Raw genomic sequence first — 18,952 nt, forward strand, 5'->3', positions numbered from 1 at the left:
CTGCGCTCAAGTAAGAAAGAGAGACAGTGCAAGTAATGCACAACAGATTACAAACACGTATAACTGCTCCTTCAAAACAAGGCGGAGTCACAGAAGGCAGCAGTGGCCAGCCTGCATGTGTGTCTTGACAAAGGGGAAAAGGGATCCAATTAGGCAGCTGATGACTGATTACTTTTGCAATTGCTTAAGAAAAATGCCACCTGCCCAGCCCTGGGAGACCGTCACTGGGACTGAAATGGGGCAGGGAGGGGAGTTACACCTGGAGGACGAAGGGCCAGGAGGAGCGCTGTACTCGCAGTCAGGATGGCCACAGCGCAGGTGGGCTGGCTCATGCATCCCGAGCAGTGGCAGACCCTGCTCTAGTGGCACAGGTCAGCACTGGAGGGATTTCGAGGGTGGCAAGAAGTAGGGGGCAGGACCCTCCCCAATCCCAACAAATGAGATCAGAAGAAAAGCAACATTAATTTGGGTTGCCAACACATGCAAGTTGGCCACTGTCAGGTTTCTGTCAGTTGAGGGAAGTGTGGAGAGGGGGGAGGAAGGGGAGGCAGGTAGGACACAAGGCTCATGAAGGAATGATGTGCATTCTTTTTTCTTGATTTTTTTCTCCCTAAAGGTTCACAGCTTTGAATAAAAAAGCACATTTATTGCACTTACATTTTATTTTAGACAGAGTTAATTTAAATTAACCTCGGAACCCCCCACCATCCCAAAATAACCCAACACCCAAGTTTGGTCCATTTTGCCCCCTACACCCAACATCTGTGCCCAGATCGTGGGCTTCGTTTCTTCTCCTAATGTTCCACTGAACTCCCAAACACACAGACAGATTCTCTTTTCAACTAGGGTGAATACACAAATGCAACACAGAATGACATTTTTCAAAACAAAACCCAACCATTTTCCAAACCCAAACAAAAAAGAAAACATAGTTATTTTTTGTGGTTTACTCGCTCAAAAGTAAATGTCACACAAGGCTTACTCTAAAGTACAGCTGGTGCAAACGCGACAAACTAGACCAAATGACCAGACAGGCCATTGTTGGCTCTTAAAGAGGCTGGATGAGCTGAACACACTGCTGCTGTGATGCTATGAAGCAAATGCTTAGGTAGTTTAGAAGTTTCTAAACCCTCCCATCAGCTCCCTTCTCTTAGGGAAATACGTTTCTTTGTGATTTTGTTTTTTTTTTTTTAAAAAAAAAAAAAAAAAAGGACAAAATACCAGTATCTCACATGTACTTTTAGTGCAGAATTTGGGGTAGGTAGAACGATTCCAGATAGTTCCTGGAATATTAGTAACACGTTTTTACACTTTGCTTTCTAAAAGGAAAAAAAACAAATTAAAATTGGTCTGGTATTTTGTATGAACTGTGCATTTAGACATAACTTTATAATTTACAATTATGCCCAAAGTCTTGCCCCAAAGAAGAAAAGGAAAAGATCTGAAAAAGCACTAATACCAAAACCCATTATTTTGTCCTTTATGGACAAGTAGGTTAAATATGACACTGGTATGTAGGTACTGCCAGAAGTCTATGTAACCGGTTTGAAATTTGGAACAAATCAAATTCAAACATACTGGTTGCCCTCAACTGACAAGACACCTACCATCACCCACGGTTGACGTGCAGTAACGGTATGCGATCACTGAAGAGTAACCGCAAGAGGCCCAAGGAAGAACTAAGGAAACCTGCTGATACTCCAGAAAACAAAATTAATTGTGCTTTCTGGGCCAAGGAATTAATTGTATGGTCTGATATATGTGGACTTTGATTACATGAGTACTAGCCATCAATTTCCCCTCATCTAGCTTTCATTTTTCATCTACCATCTCATTCCAAGATGCTATCTATGACAGTGTAACTTTGGGCCTCTTCAGAGCTTTCTGTTACCTTTAACAAGATCTTTGTGTCTTTGGAGGGGAAGGAGGGATTATTTATTTTTAAATTAAATGACCCTCATTTAACTTTCGATAGAGCAGATTTCAAGCAGCAGGTTTACTGTAACTGAATTAGGTATCCTTCAGTGCCTAGCTTTGAAATGATCATAGGTATTTTGGGGAATGCTCTCTGCCCTCCTTGCTCCTTTACAGAAGTCTACCAGCTTGAAACTACCTATCTACAGGAATAGCTATATACAAAACTACTGCATCAGAAGTAAACCAAAGCCACTGCTCTAGTTACAAAGCACCTGGTTTACATTCTGTTGTACTTTTTAAGGTTGCGAAGGCACGTGATCATTTGGCAAACTGCAAAGACTGTTTTGGGGGATCCCTGTGTAAACCATTTAACGGAGGGTCTTGGTAGCTCTCTTTTCTAAAGAAAAGAGATACGCTAGTTTTCATCTGAATTCTTGGTGTACTCTATATTCTGCAGTTTTTAAAATTTCCTCCTTCTACAGTTTCGTAGTTATTTACTGCTGTCACGATGCTGACTTAGTAGCTTCTGTGTTAGCATCCTTGAAACTTAAATGCAAAGGAAAAGTTTTAATAACTTATTTCTGCTCTGCTCTTCTGATAATTTTATTTACTAGGTAAGAAGTAATGAAGCAATGAAGAAAGCTATTTAAAACGCATGCCAAAACAAATACGAAGTGCAAACGCATATTAACAAGGCTGCAGTAAACAGAAAGTTTGTGTCATAAACTTCTATGTAAAATGCGTAACAGAAAACCAGAACACCCAGCACCTTCGAAGTGATGCCGTAACAGTCCACTCGTGCAACTGCTTTTTAACTGAACTTGACTGTACCTAGAAGCTTTGCCTGTTGCATTGTGCTACTGGTGATACTTTTTTACAACAGACAGAAGACACGTTGTCTACAGTACTATGAATAGTTTGTGCTACACATGCTGCACTCACAGTCAAGAAGGGAATGAAATCTATAGGCTGCAGAAGTGTGAAATGTCCACACGCTTCTTCCCTAAATTTAGCCCCTCCAGCTATCAAAACTTCAACTTGTACTTACTTGTGAGGTTTCTGCGGGTCTGGCTTCCCCAAATGTTCTTTAAAATGCTGGATGCATTTATATCACCAGGCAAACACAGAAGCAAACCTATTTATGCGTGATCTTCAGTGTATTTTTTCCCCCGATTTGGGCGTTTGTGGAAAGACGTGTGTCCTGGTTTCGGCTGAGATAAGAGTTAATTTTCTTCCTAGTATTTACCAATAGTCAGCATTTCACTCATTTTATGTCATGAAGGCCAAATTCTGCCTCTAATGAGCGCATATTAATCCAAGTGATGTTGAGAGGCCACGATAAGATGGCAGTATTTGGCCTCAAACATTCTGCATCATCATCAGCTGCTAGAGCATTCAAGTACAAGAAAAGATGATTTTAGGTAAGCATAAAAAGCAGAATTGGATTCATTTAATGACCTGCCTGAGTACAGCAAAAAATAAATGACTGGGCTAATTGTATCTGGGGCCATGTAGGACTTAATTCATGCAGAAATTACTTTCAAAATAACCAGGCCTCTATACTCCTACCACTTGATTTAAGCTCCACTACAATGTTCCAGTTCCAGCAAATACGCCGCAGGAAACAATCATGTACTGATAGGGAAGATGTAACAGATAACAGGCCTCTTCTAACTGTGTGGAAAAGGAAAGGCAGAGGGGAAGGTATATGTGTGGTTAATAAAGACATGAATAACTGGGATTGGATACTGGTAGTTTTGCAAATAATTGTTAGATACTAGATATTGTAGAGCTAAAAGCAGTATGACCATCTAGATGTTTGTCCCAACACGCGCACACAAAATATGTACTAACATTTCCACCCTACAGCATGTGCTTGTGGTTGGGACTCCACAAAGAAGCTTAAGAAATTTGGTGTAACGGACATGAATGTATCGGTCATTTCAGTTTACTTCCTTCGTCCCACTGCTATACAGGGCACTCAGTTCCTGTCTACTCTTATCTCCCCATTCACTAAACATCTACAGGGCACCTTTAAGACTGGTTCTGATGGCATGCAAGACATCCAGAAAAACTCCAGAAGGAAAAGAGAAAAAAAAATAATCATCCCAATTATTTACAAACCAAATTTCTTCGAAAGTTTTGCATGAGTATTACGTGGGACCTCTTACAGACAAACACACATTACTACAGCTATCTGGAAGGAAACAAAGAGACGTAAAAACCAGTAGAAATGCATCCTGAAAGGACTTCTCTAAACAGCAGCCAAACAACTTGCACATTCCTCAGGGAAAAAAAAACAAAACGGAAAAACAAAACTACAAACAAACAAACAAACCCCAATAAAAAAAACCCAGAGATCATGTGTTACTTATAAAGTGCTTTGCATGGACAAGGATAGCAATTTTCCTTGTGCTTTTCCTATGGGCTCAAGAAGCATATTGTAGACTAATGGGTAATGAATCTTCACAAAAATAAGTTCATTTTAAGCAAAGATAGAATGAAATTCCTAACAGTTATATTTTAGCAGGCAATCTTCTGCCAGCATGACCTTGTGGAAGGAAACTAGGGCTTTTAACAAGCTCTGTGAAACAAAAGACTGTTGAACCACCTGTACATACTTGCTCCGGTAACAGTTTCTTTCGAGAGAACATTAATTTCCAGTATGCCCGACATGTACAAATTAGGCCACAGCCCATACAAGGGGCTGGAGCAATGCGCGGGGCGGAAGGATAATGAGCAGTGACTGCTTCACCCTCTGGGAGTCTGTATCTGTAAATGCTCTCACCCGTCTGCTGACCCCAGTGGCCCCAGGCTCCTTCCACCTCTTAGGTATTGGCCTCAGATGATCACCAGGGAGCACTGATTTCACCGGTCTGCACACCACCGCTCGCTCATTAGCTTCTCCACACTGGAAAGTGGCTATTGCTACTATTTAAATTCCTGCCAATCTCAATAAGGAAAAAAACCTTACAGCATCTGAAGACCCACAGCAGACAAGAAAAAATTTGTGCTTTTTTTTGTTTTGTTTTTAAAATGCATCCTGTACACAAAATCAATTCTATTCATGTACCAACATGAATCACTTCATTCTTGTAGTGACTATTAAGTCATTCACTATTGCTGTCTCGCTAATGTTTGTGGAATTAATATGAATACACAGTATTTCAGTTATAATTCCCACTTCAGGTTAGTCCGGTCCCTATAACCCCAGTAAATATTTACTGACAAATGTTAACAGACTACCAGCAACACTGCAGAACTCCAGGGTTTTAAAAGCACGTTCCACTACTGATGTGCATTTCTCCCTTCGCCTGGGAGCAACCTTCTGCAGACAGAAACAGTCCAACTCTCCCACGGAGGGAAGGACAGTGTCCTCACCCAATACATCCATGTTTAGCACGGACACCACATTCACACACATTTAACTCCTTCATTTATTTGTCGTGATTTTGCTTAATACCCCCCACCTCCCCCCCAGCAAGAACCTCCCTGCTAGAGGAGGGTTGGTTCTCCTGCCTCACCTGGAGCGGTACAGGGCAGATACGAATCAAATTCTGAAAACTTCTGTCTGAGCTTGAATTTCTTTCTAATGTGGTCTGACTTGCCTCTGTACAAATAATTTACATGTAATACCACATACCAGAGAACTCTGCAAACAGATCACATCACAAGATATTCTACTAGAGGTAAACAATGTGCAGAACTTTATGAGTTGTTTTTTCCCTGATGGGGTAACTTGTCAAAAAGCTACCAACCATTTGAAAACCAGGACTGGAGGACAGGAAAACAAAGCACTCTAATGGAGATACCGCCACCTTCACCCCAGTTTGCAAAGTGTACAAAAGGGAAAGACAAACGGAAGGAAGAGATGACAGGGAAGAAAGCAATGAGAGGAGAAGTAGTCAGCGTGGATCCAGCAAGTACCGTTTTGTTTTGATTTAACAACTTGCCATTAGGACAAGATGCTCCACGTTTGTACACACACTTATCAGAGGATGTTTAGTTAACAGGATAAAAATCCTTTAAAAAAAGCTCTTGAAAGTACCAAAACATAATTTTCGGAATGTCTAATTCTAGGGAGTTTTGTATTTGTATTCAATTCAACCTGAGAACTTTTTTCCCCGTTTATGAAAACATTACATATTGGTAAGGTACCTGGCATTAACCTGCACCCTCGTTTAAAATAAAACTTTTAAAGTAGGTACATACACCATTCACAGTCTGTATCAGGAATTCTACAGACTTCAGATGCTGTGGTAGCATCTTTGATAAATACATTGTATCATATGATACAAAAGAAAAAAAAAAAAGAGAGGACAATCTCGCTACATTTTTTTTTTTTTAAACTTCAGTTTGTTGCTGGACCAACAAAAGAAGGATCTACCTAATCCTTCTAAAAGATGTATATGCACACACCAAGAAAATACTGGAAAAGGAAAAAGGTTAAGGTTGGTGGTTGTTGTTTGTTTTTTGAAGAAGTGATAAAGTAAATCTGAAAAAAGGTGCAGCAGCATCCCCTTTTCCTTCAGATTAACCTCTTCGCCTTTACCTCTTCTCCAGCTCCCATCACCCCACACTTCTAATTTTACTGGAATGAAACCCAATAATATAGGCAGATTTAGGTGTTTGACATTGTGATACAGTGAAAAGGGGATACTGCATTGTCCACAAATCAGTGAGTACACCAGGAAAAAGAAGATCAGAATGGAGGATGATTCTTTTCAGTTAGCACTCATCAGATTTTCAGCCTCTGATGGTACATTGTTAGAGGGAGAAAGCCGACCGGCAGACCATCCAAAGCAAGTCTCCTAAGTTGCAGCAGCAGTTCCATCCCCTCATGCCCGAGCACCACAGTCAAACCACGAGCGCCCTCTCCTCTCTCCTGGGAATGATGCCAACGGCACAGGCAGCCACTGCGGGTCTCCGAATGCACGTGGTGGTTTGTGTTGAAGGAGAAACACTGGCAGCAGAGGATTCTGGTTCCCAAAAAGGTACTTTTTCCCATTGTGTTGGACTGGCAGTTCCATTCTGCTCCATTTTTAAGCTTATGGATATCTTTTCTAAATTACTTTAGGTTTTGTGGAGCAGAATAGAGTTTTGATGTTAAGAAACTGTAGGAACACAAGACTTAAATAACAGAGTGGGTGCTGCCATGGTGCTGTGGCTACTTGAACGCTGCAAATTCTCCTGTAGAGGGAGGACAAGAGCTTGGTTTAAAAAGGTGATTTCAGTTACTAGGTGGTCAGAGATTTTCTCCAGACTAGTTGAACATTAGGTTGAACATAAAAGATGTTAAAAAATGCAAACTGTTAAAATTAAAGCACAAAAGAATACATAGTGGGAGAACATTAAATACAGACCCAGCGTATTTTACCGAAAAAGAATTTCTTGAAAGCAAGCTGTACCCATTCTTCCCAAGACAGAGGTCTGAAAGTTCAAGCAAAGCCTAATTCATCATGCATTTGAAAATAAAATGTATCAGTTTAATTTCACTTTAAACTCCTTATTGCACATATATCCTCCTGAAAAGCAACAATTGCAATAAATGCATCAGACTGCAAACTAATTTCTATTCTGGTGTAAAACTGGTTTAATAACAGAGAACTATTTGACACACCTGTTAACCTTTAAAGACTATATACAGTAAAGTGCCTGAACATTAAACCAATATTAAAGAATCCTAGGATCTGGTTTAGAGACCAACGTAGCAACCTACTGTGAGAAAAATAAGAATGGTGAGATTGTCTACTCACACCCAGATCAGAAATTAGGCCTCGCTAATAGCAAGCACAACAAATAAAGCAATCCTATGCTTCCTTCAGAATTGCTGAATAAACAATAATTCTAGGCAATGCTTTCACATGCAATGATCTCCTGAAATTCTACATAGTTTATTTAGTGTCAGCATGCCGTGAGATAGACTCGTAGTCCCATTTTGGAGATGATGAAACTATGGCACAGAGTTAACATCACTGCCCAAAGTCTTAAGAAGTTTGCCAGAGAACTGAATAGAAGCCGAAACCAAGATACTCATCCTCTTAATCTTATACTTTAGCAAAAAAATTTCCCTGCCACCCACAAATTGTATTCTATAGGATTTTTAGGAGGGTTGTCCAACTATGCTTAACCAAAAGGACTCAGGAGCAAGAGAAAAAGAAATGTACATATTACTTCCCATTGTTGGGCTCTACATGAATTTTGGGTTCGTTTCTTGAGACCACTCCTCAGAGCTCTCCTAAAAATGAAGGACTGATAAGCAGAGAGAAGAGACCTTTTGTTCTGTTTGACAGAAGTGTGTTAATACCATTACATCCAAAAAATTGCTCCTTATCTCGGTGTCCTTCCATCCTTCCAAGAGTGTTTTGTTGGTTTTGGTTTTTAAGATTCTTATTCTGAATATTGGAAACAAACCGGAAATATCCCTGCAAACAGAATTTTAGACTGGTAGCATTAATTCTGTGGAATGTCTTGCTCTATAAAGAAGGGAACCAAGAAAATGATTAGCTGTCTGCACGGGGAGGGGGAAGAAAGGACATCTACAGGGCCTGATAGCAACAGCTGATACAGCTGATCTAAGGGAACATGAAGAAAGCAGGGAGAGAAGGCTCTGTGCATTGTAGGAAATGAGAATGGAGTGCACCCAAGGTTTAAAATAAGGGTTGCTGGTACAGGGGGCTATGACAGACCTCAAGCTCTGCGTCTTGATAGACTGTGGTGGTAGTTTTAAGTTATAAAAACAGAAGAATAAAAGCCTCACAATGGGTCTAATTGCCTGTTTTACTAGTTCTACCAACAGATAAAACCCTTGCTCTAAAATACTCTGAATATTTGATAGTTTTTCTTGCTTGTCTCTGGCACATTTCACCGATCTCCCAACTCTTCACAGTATCTTCTAGAAACATCTCAATTTTTGTACTTCCCCCCCATTTTTTTTTCTTTTAAGAGAAGAAGGACAAAAAAAGTCATCAAGTATTGCCTGTGAGGCTAATTTTTAAGAATGACATACGTGCTTAGCTACACTTTCAAAACATGCTCTACTTAATTTATTTTTCAGCCTGCTTTCCTAAACTGCTGATTAAAGATCAATTTATAAACAAGAGATTGCTCCCTCATTACTCATCTTGTCCTTCTGCCCATTTCTGGTAATAATTCAGCTTTTAATAGTCTTACAGGGATTTCAGAAGATAAAAGATGCATGATTAATTGGGGAGGGCAACGGAAAAACAGGATCAGAAGTCAAACATTTCAGATACAATGGTAGCTATAAAAAGGCAATTTTCAGACTTTTCTTCCATTTAAATAAAACCTTAGCAAAGACTTTTTTTTGACAAGCTAATGCTAAATCTCCCCTTTCAAAATTCAGGTGCTAATCCAATCTCAAATCAATAGGAGACCAAAATAGGTAACATGTTCATCTAATAATGGGATTATGTTGCTTGAACATGTATAAAATGCGGTTACCAATAACAGCTTTCCCTAGATGAGGAATGTAGATGGCTATACCTATCCACGTACAGGAATCCCCCATCCTGCTAGGTGTCGACAGGACTTTCTGAGTAGCAGCTAAAACGCTTTATGTCACCCTTTCTATTCTGAAGACGCACTTCTTGCAGAGCCCTTTCAAGTTAGTTGCTACAGTCTTTTCATGCTCCTCACATGCAAAGCAAGTGGAAACTATTTTAAATGCACACTTTTCAAAAAATCTGTACCAAAAAGATGATCAAGTTCTTTCATGTTGTGTCCAAACAATATATTGTAAGGGTATGTTCTGAGTCAACCTGCTGCCCCTGATTCCTGGAAGGATTTAAGATGCAGTTACCAATCTCTACTCTCACAAATTTATAAGTTATCTGGCTTCATGAGGTTACTAAGGTATATACACAACATCTTAACTGTACTCCTTATCCTGGGGTAGATGCTGTGTTTCTCAGAAGAATCGTAAGGAGAAGAATGGTTCCCTTCCAGGGCTGTACCAGCCTTGTCTACTGAAGTAGAGTAACTGACTTATCAAAGGGAAAAACCAAATCCCAATACCTTGCCTGGATTACATTCACAGACACGGAAAAAAATATGACAAAGAGGCAGTTTTCTGTTGGATCTTGGGCTGATCTTCTAGTATGGACACCATCCACTGGCTAAATAAAGATCTGAAACATACACTGATGTGGATAATTAGTATCCTTAGAAAAATATACAGCAGCGTTTATCAGGGTCTGGTCCTTCTAGAAGGTACCAAGACAGATTTTGTTTCTATACTGAGATGCAAGGAAGTAAAGGAAAAAGGAATCTCACATAGTATAAACTACCCCTCCAGAAAAGCCTGGGATCCTACAGACCTGTTTTCAGGACCGATAGGTATCTGTTTCTAAACAATATAGCTGAGTTGCATCTTTGAGAACACTGACCCAAATCCACAGGTGTATTTCGGCATCTTCATCCTACATATGTTCCCAAATCTCACTGAAGCAGCAATTACAAACTACAGAAGTTAAACCGCTAAATGCCTTTATGTCAGATAAAGTTAATGATCCACAAAAACCAGCCTCCTTTTAGGCTTCACAAAATGTTTAGTGAGAAGCTAAGATCACTTTATGGTCATGGATCCCAAACCGTGCTCGACGTGCACGAACAGGTGACACAGGAAGAAGTCTCATGCACTGACCATACAGCAGGAAATGGGGCCAAATGCGTCTAAGGATGTCAGCATTTTTCCCCCCCCATAGTTGTAGTTCCTACAGCGCAGAAGAACAATCTTAACAACAAGGAGGATAACACTACTCCAAGAAATAACTTGTGTGAACTGATCTGGCAAACCTGAAAAAGAGCAAGCCTGGGCAGGGCAGTGACAATGGTTCTGCACTCTCGGTAACTCCCTGTGCGGTTAAGCCTTTTCCGCCTGGGATAGCGCATTTCTAGATTCTGCAGGAGACCCAGCAGAATCCTCTTGCTCTTACTGAGATGGGCATTGTAGCCTGTACTGAATATCATACCCCAACGCTTAAGAAGTATTCCTTCTCACTGTCTAGAATTAAAAAAAAAAAAAGAGCAAGAGGGGAAAAAACCACTTAAATCCTGTTTTCATTTTAAGATAAGCCTGTCAAAACGAGGTGAAGCTACCAGAAAGATGGGAAACAGATTTTCTAAAACAATTACAACTTTCGTCCTCCATAACTATTTCCATAGAGATAGATTTCAACAGCTGAATTTTCTTGACTAACAAAATGAGAAGAGAAAAGCTAGTTCCCAAACTGTTCCAACAGCAGAAGCCAAAAAGACCATTAGAATCCGGCCAGAAAATGTAGAAATTGCCTACATGTCTTCAAGCTCTCTAACTCTGCCTCCTGTTTTAAAATGCTCAGTTGCCAGACAGCAGAAAAGAAAACCTTTTTTGAATTCCTGATCTATTTCAAAAACCTATTGCTAGCAACATGCAAACTTCTCTGTAAGTATGCAAATCAGAAGCCATTAAAAACACTCCTGGCCCTTGAAGTCCTAACAAGAACAGCAATAGCTTGTTTTCGATGCAGAATAATCTGTGAAAATTAATAGCTTAGCAGTTTAAAACAAACAAAACCACATAATTAATTTCAAAATATGCAAAAACACAGTCAATAACATTATTGTTTTCATATCTGACATCAAAGACTGATATAACCTGAACCACTACTCTGATTCACCTGTTCCAGAGAAAAATACAATCTTTAAAGTGAGCTGACAGGATCTTGGTAAGGTCTCTAGCTTTCTCAGTTAGATATATAGTCTAACTGATTCACTTCTAGTCAAACTAGCAGCTTTTATATGGAAGTGAAAAAAACAATTTGTCACTGAACAGAAGCATGTTCAGTGTATTCTTAACAATATTAAAGTAATTAAAACATTTCATCTTAACAGAATTCATGGTATAATACTGATTTCCATGAAAACAATTACTTTTTCAGATCCTCTTTTCCTGTTATGGGTGTTAGCAGCCTTTTTCTCTTAAAGTATTTGGTTATGCTCGAGATTTAAAATGTTTTTTTAATTTGGAAATCTGTGCTGATTGAAGGCACCATTACCATCAATATTCTTGCAGTTCAGCAAAAGCAGATTCAGAATTTCTTCTATGTTGCATTGTAACAGAACATTTTCAGATGGTCTAAACTATAGCAGGTCAGAGTATTTAGGCAAAAATAAAAAGTAAAAAAAACCCCATGCCACCACTCCTCTGCAGGAGGAGATGTTCTCTAAGCAGCACTATTTTAAACTTCAACTTTCAAAATAAGAGTCACACGTCACTAAGATCTTTCTTTGGATTCTGTGTTCTATCTGCTCACTTCTACTGACCACAAGAAGTTTTGACTGTGCTCAGCCTTGAAGCTAAGTTTATTTTTCCAATTGTTTCCCACATATGAGTAGCAGTACTAACTGAGGAATCTAAAGCCTATTGCTCAAATATAATGACCTCAACTGAAGAAAAAAAAAAAAAAACCAACAAACCACCACAGCTTGAGTAGACTAAAATCAAATACACTCCTGAGTAACTAAATCCAATCAATAAACTAGGCAAAAATGACACAGGCAAGAAAAATGACACCCAATGACCTCAAGAGGATTTTTGCTTGTTTTGAAGTGACTTTTCCCACTTCTCTTATGTGACCTTACAATTCTTCTTGTGCCAGCTGTTCCCAGGGCACTCCTTACCAACAAAGACTTTGTGCTCGGGACTTCAATGCCCAGTGTTAGGAAATGAGTCTTCGTTCCCTCAATAAACCTTAAAAACATAGCTGGTAGGAACTGAGAACGTACACGTGTGTTGCACACACAGGAACACACCAGCACACAGACACACAGGCACATGCTTTCACATTTCTTTTCAGTGTACTGGAAACCCACCGTATCCCCCTGCTTGGATAGGTGTTTTTGGAGAAGCACAAGCATATAGACTAAAATCCTCTGTCTGGAAGCCAGCCCGGTTTAATGAGGGCTCAGATGCACTGCGGTGAATTTTTGGCAATGACCGGGCCAGAAGCTCAATGGAGGCAAGAATCTAAAACAAGTAGAAAATAAGTGATCAAATCTGTTGTTCCAAAGTTGTAACAGTCTCTTAAAACCAAAGGCAGAACATCAATTAACTACAGAAAAATATTTATACACAAATTTAAGCAGAAACTTTTACAAACAGATTACTACATTGCACTCTGATGTTTATATCCTCAAAAAGCTGAAAAGGACATTTTGGGAGGAAACTGTCTCATTTTCCCCTTTAAAAGGGCATACTGATTTCCCTCTGTAAGCATAATGAATATAGTTGCCCTTTATTTGCCTCCTTGTTTATACACTAGTACCTACACCTACCATCACTGCAAATAAACGCAGCTTCGGCAGCAGTTTGCTTAATACTATTTATCATAAAGCCAGCAGGGGGAGCTCCTTATTTTTTGAAAACGCTTTGGTTTCGTTCAAAACAACAAAAAAAGATCCCCCCCCAGCTTTTAGAATCCAAACCTCCCTCAGCAGGCATGATAAATCAAGTTTTGTGACAAAACTACCCGTTTCCCTTCATAAAGCTTGGGGGAGAGCAAGGAGGGGGGTATAAAGATTTCTGAGAACACACACAGCAAGTTCTAATTTGTCTGTCTAATTGCGATTATTAATTTCACTGTGTCCCAGTTCAAACTTTCTCCAACACATAAATGCTTTTCCAACTACACAAGTCATTTTAATACCTGCTTTTTGAATTGAAAATAAACATTTCTAATTAAACAGCACTAACCAAGGTAGCTCTTACGAAGTCATGCTATAGCACTAATAAAAAAAATTTTGAACTGGCCAGTGAGTTCATAACTGATCTTTATTTTTAATATTTGAATTGTAAAGTCTACTGAGAACTAAAGAGGAACATTTCTCACCTGTGGAAAAAGGGGTCTCTCATCTCTTTTCTTTTTTAAACATTCTGCCATTAGTCTCTTCATAGCTTTTGGACAGTTGCTCCGTACTTTGCTGAGGTCTGGAGATAGGTATCCTCGTCCCACCATAAAAATTATCTTTATTTAAGGCAAAAAAAGATGAAAGGGGAAGAAGATGAGCCCATAAAACAAACAGTAACAAAAGATGAACATTTTGCTAGACCATTTTAGTCCCAGCAGCAAGTTTTCTGCTCCCAGGAAAAACATTATCTGGTATTGAAATTGCCAAGTTTCTTCAGAGTAATGCTTGCTAACCTATTCAGTACAGAGAAAAAACTAGATTTTTCCTCCTCCTCCTAAGAGACATCTCTATGAAACTTGAACACTAGTAAATGGTTACCATTTATAGCAATAACCATCTAAGGAACAGTCCTTCGGTGTCAAAAACTGTTACAAAACCAAGAATAAGCAACTCTGTGGCAGGAACAGAATGCCTAAAAATAAATATTCTGTAAAAATAAATATTCTGTTTTATATTATAAGTCAACAGCAAGTTCACACTGAAAGGGATTTTAAGAAACACATGGACTTCAGATATTAAAAACCCTTACCTTTCGAGAATAAATCCCTTCATGTACTTTTCCACCACAAAAGCTTATTCTTGGTATCTGACCACTTTCCCCACCCCCCAAAAAAAAACACAAAAGAAAAAGAGAAACTGCCTCTCCTCTGTAGAAGAGGAGACAGACAGGCTTTGTATTTTTACTTTAACATGGAAGGCTTATATTTCACCTAAGGATAAAACTTAAGCATAAAACAAAGTAAACTAATAGAAAGCAGGAAAGCAAAACATAAATATGGTTAATGTTCTCTTGGATATATATAAAAAAAAAATCCAACATCATCATGTCAAGCCAAGGTCAAATGCAATGTCGTTTGAGTACTGCAGTTGTGCTGACACTAAAAAGCCCTTTCAAACTAGCTAATCAAAGATCCATTCATGCTGCAGCAGATAATCATTACCTTTTCTGAACACTCAGACAGACCCAGCAGGTGTATCATACCTCATATTTAATGAAGTGTCACTGTTCCATACCCTGACACTGGCAAAAAAACCCAACAGAAAAACCCCCCATCTCAAGCAAGCTGTACACGTTATTTTTACTAACACAATCCTGGTCCTTTTTCAACTTTCCGACTCAGTCGCATCTGTGTTGGCATCAAGAAGGAGTAAGAAACTCCCATATGGTTTCTTTAGAAATCCCCATGTGCCAGAGCAGCATTTCATAGTAAAGACTTGTCTACCCTGTCCCTTACCTCTGCTGCAATGAGACTTACCATCATCATCTAGAAGTTACTCTTTTCTAAATAATTACACTACTTAAGTTGAAATTATTCAAAATTTTCTATTATTTATGTTTCCAATACTATCTTTACAAATAATACAGGGATTAAATTTTTATTTTAACTAGGGAAAAGAGAATATCACTACAAGAACAGACCTAGTCTGTCTAGAAAAATCTGTTAAGGTGAGAGAAACACTCTGATGTGTAACAAGAACGATGCTTTGCTCACTAAGATTCTTAGCTATGTCATAATAGCTGATGTAGATGCACCAACACAGAGTGAGCAATATTTACATCTTTTCAGACAATAGACCGGGACTGACAAAACTCAACACAGTTGATCACTTTTTATATGTTGGCTTCATTTGCAATTTAAAATTTGTTTCAGCACTCAATTGTGAGCACCCACAGCACTGGGTTCATCTTTCAAATCTCAAAAGGTAAAAAACAATGCCCGAATACTGCTTTTAGAAGGCTATATCCATCTGGCCAGGAGTGTGGACACTTCCCTTCTTTCAAAAATAAAAAAAAATTAAAAATAAAAATAATAATAATAAAAAAAAGGAGTCACTCCAAATTTGATGAATTGGGATGAAGTGGTCTGACAAATATGGAAGCAGCATTATAAAATGGCATTTACAGATGAACGTTGCTATGGTTGCAATTCTCAAGTACCGACAGTGAAAAAACAAGGGATGTGGACACTGATACAACATAAATATATCACCGCCCAGACATGGAATAGTTTACACCAAAGATCTTGATGCATAGATACTATTTTCAGATTAGACAGAGAAATAATGAATCAGATATGCCTTCGCAAACGTGCTTATCCAGTGGAGATATATAATAGGCGTGTGGTATCATTAGACTTGAGGAATATTTGTTCACAATTAAGTAATCTTCTTACAGGATTCACACACTCTGGAAAGTCATATACTCCATCAAGCAGGATTTGAGAAATGCTGATATCCTGAAATTCAATTAGATGGTGCATGCATTTCTCAAGATTGAAGTGAATATAAAACATTCAGCGAGATGATTGCTGTTCCATTTTGTCAATCCTGTTGCTGAACTATTATTCAATGCAAAGGGAGCAGGGGAAAAAGAAAAAAAAGAGGAACAACTGAACATATGGAGGATCATTTTGCCTTTGTAGAACTATTCTAAACTAGATTACTATTAAGTAACCTGCTCTCTCCCTAATAAGTATCCTGGCAACCAGCTCAGAAGCTGAAAATCTATACTTAATGTAAAAAAGAACAAAAAAAACACCTCAAGAGAAGTAAGTAAATTGGCACTATGGGGCTGAGGCAGATCTAGAAAATGAAGAAATGTAACCTCATAACATCAGAATCAGAAACACAAATCAAACACACAAAACATCAGAATGTGCACCTCACAAGGCTGAATCAATCTCTGTTTCAGGCCACAGCTGACTGAAGTCAATCCCTTCCCTTACCTGGTCCCTGTTGTTGATGTTTGAGTATGGTAACTGTCCAGTCATCAATTCATACAGAACAATCCCAAACGCATACACATCCGACTGAAAGCTATATGGGTTTTTATCTTGCATCCTAATAACTTCTGGTGCCTGTACCACAAAAGAAAAGAATTAGTTTTTATTTCACCACATCGGGCTGCACCTCACATACCAGGAACAAAACATGGACTTGTCCAGAGTACAACAGGTGCAAAGCCCACTCTTGCCTTCAGATGTTACCAGGTCCTAATATAGAATGGATGTTGACATGAATCTCAAAATCCATTGATTCATTTTAGCTCGGTGATCCCTTTATTCCTCTACGACAGAACGAAATGACCTTGTCCAGGCCGAGAAGTTATTTTGAAACTAGAATTGTAACAACACTGAAAATAATGCCAACTAGCAGAGCCTTCAGTTTTTTCAGGGAGAAAAAGGAGTAAGTGGAGTTGCACAGAAGGTTGTAACTATACTTCTTACTAAGACTTGAGCAAGTTGTACGACCGATTGAGAGTAACCATGCTTGAATCCTTAAAACCTAAGAGCATCTTACTTTTAGCTGAGCTAGTTTCTTTGCTCCTTTGCAGGATGTTTTGCATGGCTTTTCTCACGTTCTCCTCAACCCTGGATTAATCATACCCTTTTTCCTTAGCCACCGTTTTCTTTTCAGTTTAAACCTCAGAATAAGGGATGAAGACACTAAATTTTTTTTGCTGACTACTTGAAAACATATGCTTAAAGAACCAAAGAGCATTCATTTAGTACTTCATATTACTGCTTGTCTTTTACAGCTTAAGACAGCTTGTATATGTCAGTGTGCTGGAGGGATAGTCTTAGAAACTTTGGCCAAAGGCAATTAGATTTTTTTGAAACAAACACACCACTTCCCCCTTGCTTACCATCCATAGAATAGATCCAGACAACTGTTCAAACTGATGTGATCCGCTCCATCGTGATTTCACTGTAGCTAGACCAAAATCACCTATTTTTACTGTGAGGTCTTCATGAAGAAAAATATCTAAGGGGGAAATGTTAAGGGAAAACAAACAAGCAGTACTGGTCCTGTCCTACAAGAACAATAAACAGCTACAAATCTGCAACATTAGACATAACAGTTTTAACCATCTGCCACTATTGAAGAAGGTTTTCATGTAATACAGGTTCTAAGCAGCCAGCATGGTGAATTATGGTACTTACGGGTTACATAAGTAATGGCTGGGCCAGTGCTGAACAGACCACGGCCCAGGTGGCTTTCTTGAAATGCCAAATACTTTCTTGAAATGCCAAGTACAAGAGGAGCTGAAAATATTCCATGAGTGAACCGGCGTAATCTTTCATTATATGTAGAAACCAAATGATGCAAAAATCTGTGTGATACCACGACAAAACTTGCTACGTTATTGCAATGCCATCAATAGACATAGCAAGTATTTCTTACTTTGCTACTAGTGATATTACCCCTTCTCAAAGAAATTTCAACTCAGCAAATATTCACATATGAACAGCTTTTCACATCAGTAAGTTCATTTCTCGCAGAAAAAAAAAAAAAAAACAGGAATGCTGTCACGTTCCACAATCACATCTCTGGGAAAGGATACTATTACTCTTGAGGTCTCTGTGGATGATTGACTTGGCATGCAAATAACTGAAAAGGAACATTATAGATTAGGTAGGTTAAATGATATTTCACTAATCAACAACTCAAAATTCACTGTATTACTGAAACACAAATTCTGTAGATATTCAAACTGCACATATTTATCAAGGCGGTAAAACTTCAGTTACCCATGACAGCTCCTGCAACAGTCACAGGAAAAAAACAAAAATAAAATAAAGCTTAGATTTCCAACTCAAATCTGATGCTACTGAAGAATGAAATAACAATTATGCACCAACTTCTGCTTTTCAGTTCTAACTCAATATTCAGAATAAAAATAAAAATTTCAGTAATTTTTGACATGCCATTCAGTGCTGAAGGTTCTGCCTCTCAGCCTTAATGGTGAGTGTCAAGACACTTTGCTGGCTAGTCACAGCTTTAGGTAAGGTGTTTCTAAATTGCAGAAGCTAGATGCGCTTCCCAGTCTCAGTGTGTACTCAAGTATGCTGACTGCTTTTTAGTATGGGACTGGAAAAAAGATGCCCTGACTGCAGACTGGATAGACAGATTGCAGGGAACACAGAGGAGAGTACTTGCCCCACAGAACAGATACAGCCTAAACTAAGCAACTAATCTCCCATGGCTCGCTGTTTAGTCAATGAGATTGGCACAAACCTGCTGGAAAAGCCCCAATTTACATCTCTGCTTTGAATCATGCTCA

The 18,952-nt window shown here is 38.9% G+C and overlaps 1 protein-coding gene across 2 annotated transcripts in view; it reads right to left on the reverse strand.

The window, feature by feature from the left end:
- Positions 1–6,405: 6,405 nt before the first annotated feature.
- Positions 6,406–18,952, reverse strand: part of BRAF (B-Raf proto-oncogene, serine/threonine kinase) — a 63,892-nt gene continuing 51,345 nt past the window's right edge. Inside the window, exons 14-19 of one of the 2 annotated variants that reach the window (XM_009584462.1) lie at positions 18,233–18,279; positions 17,534–17,652; positions 16,614–16,745; positions 13,809–13,943; positions 12,793–12,946; positions 6,406–7,107 (exon numbers count right to left, since the gene is read on the reverse strand). In XM_009584462.1, coding sequence (XP_009582757.1) covers positions 7,085–7,107; positions 12,793–12,946; positions 13,809–13,943; positions 16,614–16,745; positions 17,534–17,652; positions 18,233–18,279 — 610 coding nt within the window. In that variant the 3' untranslated portion in view covers positions 6,406–7,084. Of the gene's footprint in view, positions 7,108–12,548; positions 12,947–13,808; positions 13,944–16,613; positions 16,746–17,533; positions 17,653–18,232; positions 18,280–18,952 lie in introns of those variants that run through there. The other variant, XM_009584461.1, reaches the window with a different exon arrangement.

The sequence above is a fragment of the Fulmarus glacialis genome, unplaced genomic scaffold (assembly GCF_000690835.1).
Source record: "Fulmarus glacialis isolate BGI_N327 unplaced genomic scaffold, ASM69083v1 scaffold1159, whole genome shotgun sequence".
NCBI lineage: Eukaryota > Metazoa > Chordata > Aves > Procellariiformes > Procellariidae > Fulmarus > Fulmarus glacialis.